This window comes from Bactrocera latifrons, unplaced genomic scaffold (assembly GCF_001853355.1).
Source record: "Bactrocera latifrons isolate USDA-ARS-PBARC rearing strain unplaced genomic scaffold, ASM185335v1 scaffold_8, whole genome shotgun sequence".
Classification (NCBI taxonomy): Eukaryota; Metazoa; Arthropoda; class Insecta; order Diptera; family Tephritidae; genus Bactrocera; species Bactrocera latifrons.
This window is the reverse complement of record NW_017537489.1, coordinates 1,178,328-1,195,536: the sequence shown is the minus strand read 5'-3', so window position 1 is coordinate 1,195,536 and position 17,209 is coordinate 1,178,328. Positions and strand designations below refer to the sequence as shown.

The window sequence follows — 17,209 nt, the reverse complement described above, 5'->3', positions numbered from 1 at the left end:
CTTTCTTACAGGTTTTCTATAGCGCTTGAAAAATCCACATCGTTCGGAGGAGTCTTGGTGCTAACTAAAGCTTGTTGGGGAAGTTGTAGTAGTATTACAATTTTCATATATGTATCATACATATCAGTAGTTTCGTATTGAAGCTTTTGTCAATTTCGACCCTCTGTCAACATAATAAAAAATTGCACAATATGTTAGCTTCGGAGTCTGAGAAGGGGCGGAAAGAAAACTAAGTATCCACTCCCAATGAGCAGTTGGAATGTTATTCGAAACGAAGTCTGCTGGAGGAAGCTGAAAAAAGTAAAGCCTAGGACTTTCCTATTAGTAAAAGTTAACAAGAATCTGATTTTGAGGCTTCAAACTGGAGTCGACTTGTGAAAATTGTAAAAGACTCCGCTTTGGATGTAATAAAAACCAATTAAAGTGTGATAGAATCTATAAAAAAGAAGAAGATGATATTAGTTTTTCTGAATACTTCTTAGCTCGAACGAGTTAGCCATATAGAAAGCAGGTTTAAATGAATTTATGGGTTTGAGACAACTTCCGAAAATATTCTTTAAGACTATATTTTTGGAAATTCAACACTTAGTACAAGTGGAATACTTCCTTAAGTGTCTGAGATTCTAAGCTCCTGTACACCTCTAGCTAGAGTTTTTGTGTTTAACCATATCCAATAGCATTTTTAGCAAAGTGGCTTAGTTTCAATGTTAAAGTTTCATTTACAATGGATAAACAGAGTCGCTTCAAATTGTCATTCGCAACTATCAACTTTCTGCAAGTTAATCAAACACAAAATGTAAAGAAGAAACATGTAGGTATGTTGATAAATCGGTCAATTAGGTAAGTCTTTGACCTTCGAGCAGCGCAGATCCGGGGGAGATGCGTGAGTATCAAAATACAAAGATCGCGGAAAAGTTCTCACACTATGTTTAGTCATATGCATGACTGTTTGATGTCAACAAACGCGTTTACCAACATACATACTTACTGTCAAATCAAGCGTTCACCCGAAACCGCGATCTTCTATGCACAAGGCACATAATATACCGGCATGTTAAACATGGTCACCAACTCAAGCTGGACCGGTCAAACCGGTTCGGACCAGACACGGCATGGTAAGGCAAGGCAAGAGCAGACAAGACAATCAGACGAAATTTCTCAACGCATAAATTAAGTCCAAGCGCCAGGAGAATAATCAACAACAATAACAGTGATCAAATGAAATGTACACATAAAACGCGCTAGAATGTCCTTTCGAGCTGACGCTGGCGCTGTGAAAGGACACATATGTGTGCCATCAGAGATACATATGTACATAATGTCTCACACGTAAAACACTAAGAAAAGGGTTTCCATTGCACTGTCTTATCAATATGCTACGGCGCGAGGGTCACTTCCCACAAAAGTTACGCCAGAAGCTAGAAACCGGTTCTGGCCAAAGGCTACTTTGGTAGCAGCAAAGCAAAGGCACACATACAGCGAGCATTAATGACGTTAATGAAGCCGAGAAGGTGAGCGAATGAACTTCTAGACAGCGTTAGGGGATAAGGACATGGCGACGAAGCAGAGGGGCATGCGCGCATATGTTTAGTAATATGAGTGAAGCGTAGAAATCAGCAACGAAATATTATTGATTCGATGGACAAATGTCAAAGTGGCAATCAAGCGGAAAATTTGTTTTGAATAATTTAGTCGGACAATGGCCTGTGGTAGGATTAAGTTCGGCAAGCAGCAAGCGCACACAGCTGGACGAAAGTGTCATAACTATACAGACACATATACCTGTATTGTTGTTTTTGTTTTATGCAAATGCTACGCGGACAGCGGCGACACACAAAAAGGCAAACATCCCTGTTACAAGGACACAAAAACCAAAGCGTCCAAGACATTACAACATCTATTTTTACAGAAGTTACAATAATTTGCGCACAGGTAACCTACTCTTGTAAGGATAGTTTAGCAGCGTGTGCAACCCTTAAGATTAGCGCTGCTTGTGTCTAGTCTAGCTTTAGCTTGGCCTCATTTGCATAGCCATTGCACTGCTACATATGTATGTATGACCGTCGTCCTCGTAACAAAATTAATGCCGCATCACCTTAGAAGATTTATAATCATCTTCTATGCGGAACTGGTTTTCCTTTCGGCGAGTGTCCTAGTTACCACGTTTACTTGGCGCGCCGCGACAGACCGTCGTACCAACAGACCCACAGACCAACCGACCGAACGATCGCCTATCTATCCAGCCGAATTGACCTTTTATCATCGCAAAACTTGACTGACCACTTTTGGCGTGAGAAATAAACTGTAAATAAATAGAAACTCAGTAGCAGTAGTAATTTACAGCTTCACCTTTAACTGCACTCCTTACCCCTACTATCGAAATCGGCTGCATTTTTGGTTGTAAGCGCTTCTTTCAGAGGCGCCCAGCTATCCAACATTCTAATGCAAATGAAGCATGCAATTATTAAAGATAATTTTTTATTTTTGTTTTTGCATTGTATTGCAGTTTCTGTTTCCATTTCTCTCACTCTCTCTTTTTATTAATATATACACACATATTTTGATATACTAATGTTCATTAAATCATATTTGCATATCAAATGGAATCTTTTCTGAATGTTACCTTCTAATTGTATTAGCATAAATACTTAAGAATTGCGTAAAGTCACGTTTCGGTGGCGCCTCAACGTAATTTTCCTTGCGTCAAATCCCAATGATGCTCACCGTAACCGCCCGTCGCATCAGCCCATACGATCTGCAATGAAATATGTTAAATTTCATTCAAAATTCACGTTAAGTGCTTGGTTGCGCTTTGTGCGCATGCGTAGAGAAAATTTGCATTTGCTCAAGTCACGCTTGAAATGTGTTTGCATACTGCATATAAGGTTGTGATTATTTAAGCGATTCAGCCCAAAAGTGAAGCACTCGTACTCACCTCACCGCGATGACGATTGCCATTGTTGTTGTTGTTTAGCGACTCGAAACGTTTCTCAAAGCGTTTTTGTGGTTGGAATTCAACATGCCCAAAACTCTGTTGTTGTGGATTCTTAAATCGCATGTATATATCACTAAGAGACGATAAAAATAATAACTGCGGTTAAAAGCATAGCAATAAATATTTTTTTACTAAAGTATTTTGTTTTGAAACGAATTTAATAAAATTAACGTTCTGAAAAGAATGTGTTTCACGCGCTTTGCTCAACTTAATCAGTCTTCTGTTCATAACACCATCACTCAACTTGAGACCCAGCATTAATTATTGGCAACTCGAACTAATGTATCAACGATTTGAAGCATTTTCGACCTGCCCAAGCGACATTGCTTCGCTCTATGGGGTCTTGAAAAGTTCCAAAAAGACCCGACGTTTTCGAGCCAAATTTTGTTAAGTGGTGGGGCCTATTTCTGACTCACTGAATATTTAACAAGCAAAATTGCCTCATTTAGGACGAAGAGCAACCTGAAGAGATTCCAGAGCTGCCATTTCATCCAGAAAAAACATCAGCTTGGTGTGGCTTGTGGGTCGGTGGAATCATCTTTCCCTTTTTCTTTTAAAATGAGGTCAGTGACAACGAAACCGTCCATTGCGACTGTTATCGCGCCATGATAACCGACTTTTTGTTGCCTGAAATTGAAGCTCGTGATGTCGTCAACATGTGGTTTCAACCAGACGACGCCATTTCCCACACGTCGCATCTATTCAATAGATTTATTGAGAGAACTCTTCGGTGAGCAGATAATTTCTAATTTTAGGCCAGTCGATTGGCCGCCAAGATCATGTGAAATCACACTTTTTCTTATGGGGATATATGTATAATGTCTATTGTCTGTGCACACAATCTCGCTTCGATTCAGGTCTTGGAACAAAACATGACGCGTATCATTTGCCAGATAATATAGAGAGATAATCTTAAAAAAATAAATTCCATAGAATGTTCTTTCAAATGATAATAAACACTTCCCATTAAATTTGAAGTTGCTGTGTGTTTTCTTTAAAAACGTATTGAATCTTGGTTGGGCGCACTTAATCACACTGCTAACACAACATTCGTCTACAATAATGTTGTCGACTTTAAAATATTTACCATTCAATATTGCACATAGGCCAGCGCTTCTTCCAATCGCTGAAACGTTTCTCAAACTCGAATTTAGGAATAACCTTAAGTACTTGCAGCGATTATCATCCATCTTGTAAAACGACCGCCCTTTAAGTTGTTTTTATTTTTGGATATTTGCCATCTCTATGTCTGGCGAATATGGAGGCAGAAGCCTATAGTCAAGCATTCACGATAATTTTCTTGTGAGACTATCTTTCATGATAACGGTTTATTTCGATAAATGGGTGGGATTCATCAAAATCTGACATACGACCCCATTGAAACCAATTAACACAATTTTTGACGGTCGTCCTCGAGGAAATTTTTCTTGCGACTGTAACGCCTGGTATATTGTATAAAAATTTAATTATCATTAGGGTTTTCACATGGGAACTGGAATAATAATACGAAGGTATAGGGTTTTGATTACTGATATGACTTTTATGTTTTCACAATTGCCTACCGATTCTGTGGTTTGCTTGTTAAAAGTTTGAAATAAAGCTTTTCAGTAACTAAGTACATTACGGCCATTTCTTTCAATTATTTAAGATTTAGGCAAAGTATAAACTAAGACTCTATCGCTTTAAATAACTTTTAATCTACTATATAGTTCGAAACTTTAAATTTATGTCAAAATCTTTAATTAACAGTGAACACTTACTGAAAAGATTGTGTCTGCTTAATTATTTTAGGTTGCTCTCTTTGCTCCTGCGAATTACGCACACTCTCTTGCGGTACTCGCTGTGTGCTTCTAGCGGTTGAGACAGCGCGGAGGGTATTTGTTTCTTTTAAATCATTTTGTGAAAGTTCAGCATTGTAGCTCGAATTCGTGTAGCGTCGCGGGCGCAAGTCCTGTTTATGTTCGTTCCCCAAGTGCAATACACGGTGAGTAAATGAAAACGGCGTTAAATACTCCGAATGCTGCTTGAGTTCTCGCTTGGCGGTGGCGACGGGCGGTTCGAACATTGTTAGTTGAGTATTCGGCGGAATAACTTGGAAGTAATTACCGAGATTACGATATTTGGCCACTTCAGGCGGTGTGGCCCGCACTGATGTCGCGTATTTTGGTTGACTGTAACCATATGTCGGCAACTGACCGTACAATGTCGTTGCATTGAGTGTTGCGATTTGATCGTTGAGATGCAACTGGTCATTGGTGTTGTTAGTACCCGAAAGACGGATGCGTGGATCGCGACGTGCGTGCGAGTATTGAGCGCCACAATGGTCATTCAACAATTGTAAGGTTAAAATTATAATATACAACATGTTTAAAGTTAAACACTTTTCACTTTCTAGGTTTTAACTATTTGTATCTGCGCAATTTCTTCGTTCCCAATTTGAAAGTCTTTAACCATTGACGGCGTATGAAAGCTTACAATGCTGAAATCTGGTTGACAGTCACATTTATAGCCACTGCCGTGCTGTGTAATCAAACCCTTTGAAGCGGAAGTTTTCTGAATGCCATAGAGGACCATTTAACCGTGGCACAGCGCACCACTAACATCTAACCCGATTTCTGCCATTTCTCTACCATAATGTATGTACATACAGACAGCTTTCTTGACACAATTCAGCGGAGTGTGAAATGACTGATGACGTATTCGACGTCTTTGAATTTGAAAAATAAAATGGAAAAGAGCAAGTCATTGACGACAGATTCCAATCAAAAGTTACGATGATTGTGCAATAGACAAGATACGATTATAATAACTGCACTGCTTTAGATTGAGGAGTGAGTGAAAATTAATGCATAAATAGAAAGATATTATTACAAATGTATATATTTTCGAACTCCTTTTTAGTAGTCTGTACTCTTGTAAATATGACTACATTATATTATCATATATTAGCAGAGTTGTTTAGATTATATTCCTATTAATAGGTGGACCAGTTCACATTAAGGAGATGATGATCATAGTTGTCGAATAAACGATAAAGTATACATATACCATAAATGACAAGCCTGAAGAGTGAGAGTCGGTTTAGCCATGCAGGTCTGTCTGTATATAGGCGCACCAGTCCCTAAGTTTTTGATATATCTATCTGAACCTTCGCACACGTCCTTTTCTCCAAGTCAAGTCTGTAACTGCTCATTTGTTGGAACTGCCGAGACCGAACCACTTCAGCATAGAGCTGCCATACAAACTGGCTTGTCAAAATCGAGTTCTTTAAATCGCCCACTATAACGTGTTCAAACTGACCGATTAAAGCCAAGATGAAGAACGAGAGACAATTTAAAGGGGTGCTCTCTTCATATGAATAGAGCTTATTAAAATCTCAAAATTTTTCCACTTGACTAACATGAAAATTTCAGAAGTCCAAATCCAAATTTTGTAAGAACGTATGGAATTTTCATAGATTTTTTATTATATACCATCTATGAAAATTCTATAAAGTCTTACTTAAAAATCCGAATATCTCAAGAAGTATTAATAATAGCGAGATATAGAAATTTCAAGATAAGAAATCACGATTGTCGTGTATTCTCAATGGAAAATTTTTACATGCCTTGGTGCAGTCCTTAATGTTTACGATAAGGGCTCAAATTTTCGAGGAATTTTTTTAGAGTATTTCCAAAGAAATTTCATGAGGGGATTGAAAAAAATGAATAGTTAAAAAAAAAACACTTTAATTTTCACCTATCTTAAATCATTCATTATTGGATAATATTTTACTGAATAGACTACACGTTGTGAAGAAAATAGCTGAGAGTGTACACGTAGACCGTGAAGGAAAAGAAAAAGTGTACGAAATACAGACTGTACAAGAACTGAAGCCGCTCGACCTTCCCAAATGACATCGCTTCGCTCTATGGGCTCTTGAAAAGTTCCAATACGTTTCAGAGTAAAATTTTTTTTAGCGATCAGGTCTATTTCTGGTTCAATGGGTATGTAAACAGCAAAATGATGTTTGAAATGGAAGCTCGTGATCTCGGCGACAATTGGCTTCAACAAAACGGAGCCACGTCTCACACGTCGCATCAATCAATGGATTAATTGAGAGAACACTTCGGTGAGCAGATAATTTCTCGTTTTAGGCCGGTCGATTGGCCACCAATATCATATGATATCACACCGTCAAACTTTTTTCTGTGGGGATATGTAAAGTCTAGAGTGTAAGCGCATAATTCCGCTTCGATTCACACCTTGGAGCAAAACATTGCGGATGTCACTCGCCAGTTACCAATCGAAATGCTCGAACGAGTCATCGATATCTCCAAAAATAAATGCCAAAGAATGTTCTTTCGAATGATAATATACTTTCTCCATTATATTTGAAGTTTGAGTTTTTTCCATAAAAAGTAGGAAATCTCGAAATGGAATTTCTATTTAATAATTATTATTATTTGATAATATTTGTATTTTGACGTTAAGAAATTATATAAACATGAAATTAGTTTGAGTGGTTCGCAATACTCAGGACATTTGACTTTCACATACATATGTACATATGCCAAGTAAACTGAAGTTAATATCTTCTTGTCAGCAACAAATCTTTACTATTCACGAAGTCTATGTTGCAGAAAGGCTAAACTTTTGGTTTAACTGAATAACATATATGTTTGTATGATGTACTTTATATATAGTATGTTCTTTCGTATACACAAATATTTATGTACATATTTCTAGAGCACGTCCACTGACCTTCAATAAAATTACAATCAAAAATCGTGATTTAACACTCTAAAAATACTCAACACTTTTAAACAGAAAATTCAAAGCTTCCCGAGTAGGCACTGCCAACATCACCAACAACACCTTTCACAATTAAACCTTAACTATAACTATACAAAGCATGACCTTGCCAACTGGGTGTGGAGTGGATATTTTGCGAACTCCAAAACAGCTGCGAATTTTTGGCAAGGAACTGGTTTGTGTTTCGGAAAAGCAAAAAAACAAATAAGAATTCGAGCAGAGCTGATTTGCATAAGTAACGTACGAGATTTTTTCAATGATTTTCAAAGACCAACAATTATGGCTACCATAAAATGAATGAATATTGCAAGGATATTGCAGGCAAGTACATACATAGATACAAACATAAGCACTTACAAATTCAAGGGAATTATGACCGTTAGGCCAACGGGTTAGTTTCGTATCAATATGCGGGCTTCGTGTGCTTTCGGCAGCAACTTCTCAAAGGCCAATGAAATGCCTACAAGCGAAAGGGTTGTTGACACGCTACTGAGTGCTGATTGGTTAAGGTTATGTCGGCATTAAGTGTGTTTGTATTGAAAGAAGTGCGAAGAGTTGTGGAAGTGGGTCATAAGGGTGGCAAGCTATTGTTAAGTTTTGTAGACGAAGAAGTGTGTAGAAGTTATGTACATGTAGATGTAGAAGAATGTAATTTCGTTTAGATACATATATGTATGTATAGTATATGTTTATACTTCTAACTTTCATTAATAAATAGAAAATTCGTTTGCACTTCAACCCTTAAGCAACCCTCTGCCCAACCATTATTTACATAGTAGCTACATACATATATGCATGCACATAAACATACACACACATATATGACAGTGTGTCACATCGCAGTTAGTTGGCTTCGCTGCTGACCTTGCGTCATATGCAACAGTCGCATTTGAAACTTGCAGAACGCTGAACGGAGCTACAAAATAGTCTACACGGTCATCGAAAGGCTTCAAATACGCATTAAAAATATTTTTCTAAAGTTTTCAATTATTTTTGAAATATTTTAAATTATTTTTGAAATATTTGAAAATATTTTTGAAATATTTAAAAATTATTTTTGAAATATTTAAAATTCATTTTTGACAAATTTAAAAACTAAGAAAATCTAAAAATACATTTTTGACATATTTAAAAATTATTTTTCAAACATTTAAGTTTTATAAATAACAATTAAAAAATAATAATAATAAACAGTAGTTCTAACTACTAAAAACCCAAGTGTTGTGTGCTCTAACAAGTAAGTGCTCGCTAAAAGAATTTTTTTTTTTTCAAATTTCACAATTCATTTTATTAATTTTTTTATTGCTTAAGATTAGTGCATAAATATGTAATTGCACCATATAGATATTTGTGTGTGTAAACTATTTGGATTATTGCTGCGCAAACACACACAAATACATAAAAATTAAAACAAAAACAATAACACAAAAATTTGTAATAACAATAATTTAAATATTATTAAGTTATTTAGTTTAAGCCCCGCTGCTGATGAGATGCGATGTCGAAATGACTGCTGTTGTTATTGTTTTTGTTGCAACAAATTACGTTCACAGTTAATATACTTTCCAATTGCAATTACGTATAGTAGAAATATCACATACGCCCTCGTGGCAAACTCGTGTGAGGGTAACCGAAACCTGCGTGGCATTTGCCACATACACGTGCGACATTTTATTACTTGCTACAACGCCTAATCATCCATATTAACATTATTCATGCGCATTTTGGCAAAGTCCTCGAATACGATATTGTCATCGTCATCCTGGTAGTAGCCCTTTACACCGCGATGCTGTTCGATCGACTTCATTTTCTTCATGGCATTCGAGCGCTTCTTCTCGACGGAACCTGAAGTGGGTGTACGTGTTTTTAAATAGTGCTATTGCTATCGTTTTTGTTTTGTTGTCTGACTTACCCGGTGCGGGCTGCAGCAGCTTGAAGGGCACATCCGTCTGCATTTCTCCTCCCAATGTACCGCAGTTCAGCTTAATACGCACCGAATATGAAATCACAATACCACAGGCATCGCCGGTAGATTTACCCTCCTGTACCAGAGTTGAGGAGGCCAAGTTCACATCCTCGTCCTTCAAATGGCCATCGAGTGCAATACCTTTGAAAAGTTTCAATAAATCATTGAAAAGCAATTATGTTTCAATCTTACAAAAAAAAAAAAAATTGGTGAATAATTTCTGAATTTGAGGTTTGTGACTTGACTAAAAAATTTAATATTGCCTCAAAATGTAGGCAATATATTTCACTGTTTTACTGAAAGCTTCCGAATGAGGAGACAATTTAGTTAAAATTTGTATCACTGCCAAACTGTATAACGGATTTTCCCTTAAAAATTACTATGTGGCTAAAATTTTTAATATTGCGCTAAAATACAACCGACGTTTTTTTAATTATAAACCGCAAGCTTCCAACAAATAATAAAGCTTTAGTGTTTGACATCCTCAGCGAATTTTCACTCACTCACCACTATTCGATCATCAACAATGTAATTACTCACCATGCCGATCCTTATTATTCGCTGCCAATGGAATCAAATAGAATGTCTTCGACAGATTCGCCCCCGGCGTGATCGGGCAGCCCTCCTTAGTCTCCAACTGTGCCACATGTTTGCTAAACTGCGCATTCACCATGGTGATCTCTGTGTGTTGCACTATGAAACATTTAATATTCTTAACCGATTTCTTCGAATTATTGCTGATCTGCACGGTGGCAGCTACTTTCTCGCCATGATAGTAAATCTCACGATCCAGCGTAACTTCCAAGCTGATTTTGCCATTGGAGAACGTGAAACCTTTGCTCACCAACGAGCTGGGCAAACGCTGACCGCGTGTTGGCGGTGCATACTGCAGCTTCTTGATCACCAAACTGACCATGCTGCGTTTGTGTTGACGATCATCTTCTGAATCGGCAACATAGGCACGAATGTTGTATTCAATGCCAAGCGGTTTGCCCATATCATCGCCTTCCTGTTGGAGTGTTACGGAGCTGGGTGAATTGGGTGGGAAGTGGAAGGTGAATGGATGTGCATTGCTGCCTAGTTTGCGTACGAGCTTCTCCTGCATCGGTGTCATTTCCATGTTGCTATTGGTCATCGGTACGATTTGTTCGCGGCATAATATGAGCTCCTTGGAGAATTTGACACCCATGACCTCATCCTCTTCGCGGCCATAGCGATAGGTGGTGACCAGTTGTCCGTAAACACGACGATTTTTCAAATAATCCGGATCCACGACCACAACACCGTCCACAGGATCACAGTAGTCCAAGTGGTCAATGAAATCGCGACGTCCCAAATAGAAGGTCACCTTGCCATTGGGTGTGGCCTTCTTGAATACTTTCACAGATACAACCATTTTTTGAAATTCTCAATTCACAACTATTAGTAGTTCAATTCAAAAGAAATTCCGTTATCCTTGCGTTTTCACGGTTGGTCAATTAAGTTTTTATTTCTAGTACTGTATGATTTATTTGGTTTGGGGTTCTTGTAATGTTCGCGCGCGTCTGAAGGGAAATGCAACCACTGTGACCGCATGTACCTGCTTATATACCTTTGCCTTTCATCCCCAATATTTCAGTAGGGGGGCTGTTGTTGGTTACCTGCTTTTGTACTAAGTGGATTTGCTCATTACATCTACGTAGTTATGCGCTGCCTTTTAATTACGGCTACGCGTACATTCCAGCGGCTGGCCCTGAGAAGCCGTTGTTTGAATATCAACTGCGGGATTGCGTTTGAAAACGGTGGTGCGCCTAACTGTATGTTTCGTGTATATAAGTCAGTTGTATTTGACGCGCTTTTCCTTTCTTTAGCCCATGTAAGTAGTGGCAAAGTAAATACAGCTGCATTTTGTGTGACATTTAAGTTTTTTGCGACCTCAAGCAAGGTTAGCGTAAATGTGTGGGTTGCACTCTCGTCTTATCTAACCTGAAAGGTTAGTTTGGTCAGTGGACCGTGCCGTTGGCTAATGCGAATTAGTATTACGTGGATTTAGAGTGGATTATATGTACATAACTCATTAGATAACCTTTATGTTTATTGTGCGATAGTTTTCTCCGGTATATATTTCCATAACAATTTTTAATGATTATGCCTTCTTTAAGCGATATTAGTTGAAATTGTACAATATTATCTCCATTTTACTCTAAATTTGTTGGAATATTTTCCGATCCGTTACTCTTCTTTAACTGCTCACTGTTGTGTGTATTATCATGATATTTGGTATATTTCCCCAGAGACTCTAAAAAAAAGAGCAATATATATTACAATATCATACCATATCAAAGTTATTTTAAGAATTGGTCACATTTAGCTTAGAAAAAGCAAATGCAAAGAACTACCTTCTTCTTCTTCTTCTTCTCGATTGGCGTAGTCACCGCTAACGCGATTATAGCCGAGTTAACAATAGCGCGCCAGTCGTTTCTTCTTTTCGCTACGTGGCGCCAATTAGATATTCCAAGTGAAGCCAGGTCCTTCTCCACTTGGTCCTTCCAACGGACTGGGGGTCTTCCTCTTCCTCTGCTTCCCCCGGCGGGTACTGCGTCGAATACCTTCAGAGCTGGAGTGTTTTCGTCCATCCGGACAACATGACCTAGCCAGCGTAGCCGCTGTCTTTTAATTCGCTGATCTATGTCAATGTCGTCGTATATCTCGTACAGCTCATCGTTCCATCGAATGCGATATACGCGGTGGCCAACGCGCAAAGAACCATAAATCTTTCGCAGAACTTTTCTCTCGAAAACTCGCAATGTCGACTCATCCGTTGTTGACATCGTCCAAGCCTCTGCACCATGTAGCAGGACGGGAATTATGAGTGACTTATAGAGTTTGGTTTTGTTTGTTGAGAGAGGACTTCGCTTCTCAATTGCCTACTCAGTCCGAAGTAGCACCTGTTGGCAAGAGTTATCCTGCGTTGGATTTCTAGGCTGACATTGTTGGTGGTGTTTACGCTGGTTCCAAGATAGACGAAATTATTACCTTAGGGAGTTTTAATCCAGAATATATTCACAACATGATCTTAAAGGGTCCTATCCACTTTAAAGTATATCCACCTGGTATTTTCAACTGAGTGAAGGTCTTCCTCTGCTTCCGCCGGCTGAGGCGATGGGGATCCAGAAAAACTCGTTTGTAATCAAAAAATTTACACTTCAGAGGTACTTAAAAAGTTTTGTTAAACCGATCGGTCCCACCGTTTATATTAATAAGGAAGTGAAGAAAATACGGTCAACTCTATGTGAACTCATCATAAGATACCGATATTTTATATTACATTGCCTACGTTTCGGGCTAAAAACGCGGCGGTTATCGGTTGTCGCTTAGGGACAGTGAAAATGAATATTACTAGATCTACATTGGGCATAATGGTTACCGCAAACACCCTTCCATACATAAATACCTTTTTAAAGCACTTTGTTTGATATAATCAGCGAGGTTTCATCATTTTCCCATACAAATCGGAAACATGCGACTTCTGCGTTTGCTTTTAGTTGCACATACATAATTTTGTTTTGCGTTCTACATTTAACTTTTCCTGCGAATTCCAATGTTGCTTCCACTTTCCATTGCTTTTGCTCGATATATTCACTTGCGCCCACTTATTCTGAAGCCATAGTAGAATAAAAGAACAATAACTTATCGAAATAATCAATAGCTTACGGCGCCCACGTTATTTTATTGACCAATAAACCAAAGTTTTGGAACCTCCTCTGGAAACTAAAAAGCTTACAAAAACGAAAATCGAGAGTATACGAACAATTTTCAAAACATCCAGAATAGACCCGGGTTAACGACTGTTATTTCGGCGATTTAATCCTGTTTGAATGGGTAAAAAATAAGAATTATTCTCTTGGGAAAATATATCGAGTATTTGAAAATGTGTAATTTGAGGAGACGTAGAGATAAGTTTACGAGACTAGATTAGAGGAATTAAGTTCCTCATTCATAAGTAATCGTTCCTACCGGGGCCTTACGAAGACAGATCTATAACCAACTTCTTGCTATAAGAAGAAATAACTACCGAAACTATTCTGGTTTTGCCCGTTGTCTTTTCAGTTAACAGGAAATAAGATACCTCAAATACACAGAAGGTCTTGAAAAAAATTTCTAAAATTTTGAACTACTTGGAGAACGCATAACTTAATAATAATAATTAATATTTCTTAGAAATAATTTTCCTTATAGCGTATTTGACTAAACTATTGATGCATATGACAGACGCATAAAATGTTTGAATTTGTTGACATCTTAAAACCCTCATTTTCTCGCTTACTGGGTATACATAGAGGCATATTCTTTTATATAACTCATGTGTGTGAACATAATAAGCATAACTGGTATATTTATAACATCTACTTTTCTGGGTAGAAAAACCGTTCGACACCTCCTCTAGAAATTGACGAGAAACGCCTAATTAAAAAACTTAACGAACTTTTTCTAACAGTTTGTTCGATTTCCGGTTTCATCTGTCTTTATCTGCGGCTAGTATTGCTTTTACGAAAATCTTGTAGTATACTTTTAGGCAAACAGTAAGGACATGCACCCTCATATCACTGGTGATTGTCTGAGCTGATCATCAAAGGTGCATTTATTAAATACAATTTCCTTAATGAACGCACACACGGACAAAGATATGTGTTCCGCATAATGATTGCGATTCGGAATAATGAAAGATATTTAATAATTTTTCTACAGAACCAATTAAATACATTAGGATTATACGACTCATATACTATATCAGCTCTAACTTCTTTATTGATTGCAGATTTTAAATCCATCCAGCACACAACGCTATTGAGCTATGCAGTCGTGTTCGACTCCAGATCGTCATGGCTACAGCGTACGCTTCTCACCATTCCAGCCAAATCATTTACTATTGGCTACAAGTCAACTATACGGTTTGGCAGGTGGTGGTACGTTGTTTCTCCTGGAGCTACCTGCAGCAGGTGGTAAGGGCTTGACGGAACTCGGACGCATGGAGTGGACTGATGGACTTTTCGATGTGGTAAAAATCTAAAAACAATTGAACATTTATCTCCATGAAGTGGACTCACATTGTTTTATTTTCTTTTATAGGCTTGGTGTCCATATGCAGATAACATAGCGGCAACGGCTTCTGGCGATGGCTCTCTACAAATTTGGGGTGGCCTTGATAATGACATAGCGGCAACAGAGACAACAATGAAGTCGCTGAAGCAACCGCTGATTTGTTTGCAGGAACACAAAAATGAGGTTTACAGCATCAACTGGGGTGAACAGTGGAATTGTCATCAACTACTGTCGGCCAGTTGGGATGGTACCATGAAATTGTGGGATTGCCATCGTCAGAATTCAATCGCCACCTACACGGGACACAGTGACCTCATCTATTGCGCCAAGTTCTCACCGCTAATTGCTAATCTCTTCGCTAGCGTAAGTACAGATGGTAACTTAAACTTATGGAATTCTGCTCTTGAATTTTCAGGTAAACCCTTGATGAGCATCGAAGCAGCGCACAACGGTGAAGTACTCGCCTGTGACTGGAGCAATTTTGATCGGAACATTTTGATGACTGGTGGTTCGGATGGTTTGGTGCGTGCTTGGGATTTGCGCAACATGCGGCATCACATCTTTCAACTCTACTCCGGGGAGTTTGCAGTGCGACGGGTGGCCTTTTCCCCGACCACAGCAACGGTGGTAGCAACGGCAAATTACGATTTCACAACGAGGTATTCGATCTTCCTAACTATATTTCTTAAAATGTTAGGGGAGATTCAGAGTATTTACGAAATTAATTTTACAGGATTTGGGATTTCAATCAGTCTTTGGATGCTATGGAGGTGAATGTAAATCACACGGAATTCGTTTACGGTTTGGATTGGAATGCAGGCGTGCCTCATCAGCTCGCGGACTGTGGTTGGGATTCAGTCATCAATGTGTATACGCCGAAAACATTAAAGGATATGTTGGACTAGTTAATAGGGGAATGTTGGACACGATATTGCATCATCATTCTAAAGAGGAATGAATGACACCAATGTCGAATTAACGTAGTACGCTTTGTAAATGCGCTGTGACCTAATTGTTAGCTATAATGTATAGGAATTAAGGAGCTAAGCAGGTTTGAGGAAGCTGAACCAAATTCATGATCTACAAACATATAAAATAGATCTAAAAATGTATGAAAGAGGTCCATGAGGAATAAGTAGCTGAGCTATCCTAAATTTTCGCCAACTAAGTGTCTTGAATGTGATAATAGAAATTTTCAATAGGTACCTTGGAAAAATGTTTAAAAACAAAAAATAATTAACTCGTTTTAATGTATAAATATTAAATGATAGAGAGTAGAAAGCGTGTATAATGGAGAGATTTTATGAGCCTAGTATTTTAGGTGCTGGTTTTGCAATTTTACTCAAAATAATTTGTCAAGTTAAACAGTGCCAAAACCATTAGGTGTAATCTTTTCGCTAAACTTTAATGACGAATCTGACAAATAAATAATACAAATCTAAAATAAAATAGTTTGATAAGGCTGCTATTTATAGGATATATTGTTTTTAGTAAAATTTTGCTCGTAAAGAAGCGGCATTTTAAATACAAGGTCTCATGTCTCATTTCATATTATAATGATGTACGATTATGTAAAACTTGATATACATATATGTACATATGTTACTGAATATATAAAATATAACCTAAAACGATTACGATGTTCGCACGATCGTACACGACATATAAAATCTTTATGGATATTTATTGGTTGCAAAGCACCTTCTTTTTCTTCTGGTTGTATTGGGAATATATGATCTTACTATCGAAGAAAATACTCGTTCTTTAAACAATTTTGAGACATGTATGAAAGAAAAAAACTACTGACATCGTCAATGTAGGAGTTTCTTACAAAGATCAGCTTTCTTCCTAAATACCCAGCATTTTGTTTAAATTTTATTAATTACATTTTTAATATAGTTTCATAACGCCTCTCTCTTGTAGAACGATGGATTTTCTTAAGCTTTTCTTAAGACGCATTTTTTAACATCAAAATTATTTACCATAGACAAAAACAGGTAATAATGGTTTAGTAACAGATTCGTTCCGAAGTTGATGCATAAGAATCTTCAAAAAACCTTACGGAGCTCCAGAGCATACCCTTCTCTTCTCATATCGCGATAACTAAACCCTTCTTTGTATTTATGGCTAGTGCAAATTTATAGGAAAAGTATCGAAAAGTAATATCTTTCCGCCAACCTTACAGGATCATCTAAAGTGATAAAAATACGTGTTGTTGTAAAAATCTTAACTTAGAACTTGGACGAAGGAAAAAAAACTGAAAATTGGATTTTGGCAGACATTTTTACAAATCATTTCAACAATTAAAAGTTTCACGACAATTTGTTTTCAAAAAGTTGTAATCGAAAAAAAATTGCCCAAGTATTAAAGAA

The 17,209-nt window shown here is 37.7% G+C and overlaps 3 protein-coding genes across 4 annotated transcripts; 1 reads left to right on the top strand and 2 right to left on the bottom strand.

Annotated features, from left to right (window-relative positions):
- Window positions 1-2,665: 2,665 nt before the first annotated feature.
- LOC108976744 lies at window positions 2,666-5,360 on the bottom strand. The gene is made up of 3 exons (XM_018946016.1): window positions 4,756-5,360; window positions 2,936-3,068; window positions 2,666-2,755 (listed from the first exon to the last, which is right to left on the bottom strand). Exons 1-3 carry the CDS (start codon window positions 5,358-5,360, stop codon window positions 2,684-2,686), a joined length of 810 nt encoding a protein of 269 aa, XP_018801561.1. The 3' UTR covers window positions 2,666-2,683.
- Window positions 5,361-8,948: 3,588 nt separating this feature from the next.
- On the top strand, window positions 8,949-16,364 carry LOC108976814 (peroxisomal targeting signal 2 receptor). Of its 2 annotated transcripts, none has more exons than XM_018946173.1 (4): window positions 8,949-9,026; window positions 14,554-14,793; window positions 14,865-15,496; window positions 15,571-16,364. In XM_018946173.1, the coding sequence occupies exons 2-4, from the start codon at window positions 14,590-14,592 to the stop codon at window positions 15,740-15,742; spliced, it is 1,008 nt and encodes a 335-aa protein (XP_018801718.1). In that variant the 5' UTR covers window positions 8,949-9,026; window positions 14,554-14,589; the 3' UTR covers window positions 15,743-16,364. The 2 variants fall into 2 exon arrangements, with proteins under 2 accessions (XP_018801718.1, XP_018801717.1); XM_018946172.1 differs by lacking the exon at window positions 8,949-9,026 and adding an exon at window positions 14,283-14,370.
- On the bottom strand, window positions 9,315-11,322 carry LOC108976812 (phosrestin-1). The gene is made up of 3 exons (XM_018946171.1): window positions 10,296-11,322; window positions 9,702-9,896; window positions 9,315-9,634 (listed from the first exon to the last, which is right to left on the bottom strand). The coding sequence occupies exons 1-3, from the start codon at window positions 11,149-11,151 to the stop codon at window positions 9,480-9,482; spliced, it is 1,206 nt and encodes a 401-aa protein (XP_018801716.1). The 5' UTR covers window positions 11,152-11,322; the 3' UTR covers window positions 9,315-9,479.
- Window positions 16,365-17,209: the final 845 nt, after the last annotated feature.

What these genes read in the sequence shown, in the direction of transcription:
- LOC108976744 (XM_018946016.1), bottom strand. Translation starts at nt 5,360, where the DNA reads ATGTTGTATATTATAATTTTAACCTTACAATTGTTGAATGACCATTGT. An exon ending in AAGCAGACACAATCTTTTCA is followed by an intron (nt 3,069 to 4,755) that starts GTAAGTGTTCAC and finishes ATCGTCTCTTAG; the next exon opens with TGATATATACATGCGATTTA. An exon ending in GCAATCGTCATCGCGGTGAG is followed by an intron (nt 2,756 to 2,935) that starts GTGAGTACGAGT and finishes ATTTCATTGCAG; the next exon opens with ATCGTATGGGCTGATGCGAC.
- LOC108976812 (XM_018946171.1), bottom strand. Translation starts at nt 11,151, where the DNA reads ATGGTTGTATCTGTGAAAGTATTCAAGAAGGCCACACCCAATGGCAAG. An exon ending in GAATAATAAGGATCGGCATG is followed by an intron (nt 9,897 to 10,295) that starts GTGAGTAATTAC and finishes AACTTTTCAAAG; the next exon opens with GTATTGCACTCGATGGCCAT. An exon ending in GCTGCTGCAGCCCGCACCGG is followed by an intron (nt 9,635 to 9,701) that starts GTAAGTCAGACA and finishes CACCCACTTCAG; the next exon opens with GTTCCGTCGAGAAGAAGCGC.
- LOC108976814 (XM_018946173.1), top strand. Translation starts at nt 14,590, where the DNA reads ATGCAGTCGTGTTCGACTCCAGATCGTCATGGCTACAGCGTACGCTTC. An exon ending in CTGATGGACTTTTCGATGTG is followed by an intron (nt 14,794 to 14,864) that starts GTAAAAATCTAA and finishes TTTCTTTTATAG; the next exon opens with GCTTGGTGTCCATATGCAGA. An exon ending in AATTACGATTTCACAACGAG is followed by an intron (nt 15,497 to 15,570) that starts GTATTCGATCTT and finishes TTAATTTTACAG; the next exon opens with GATTTGGGATTTCAATCAGT.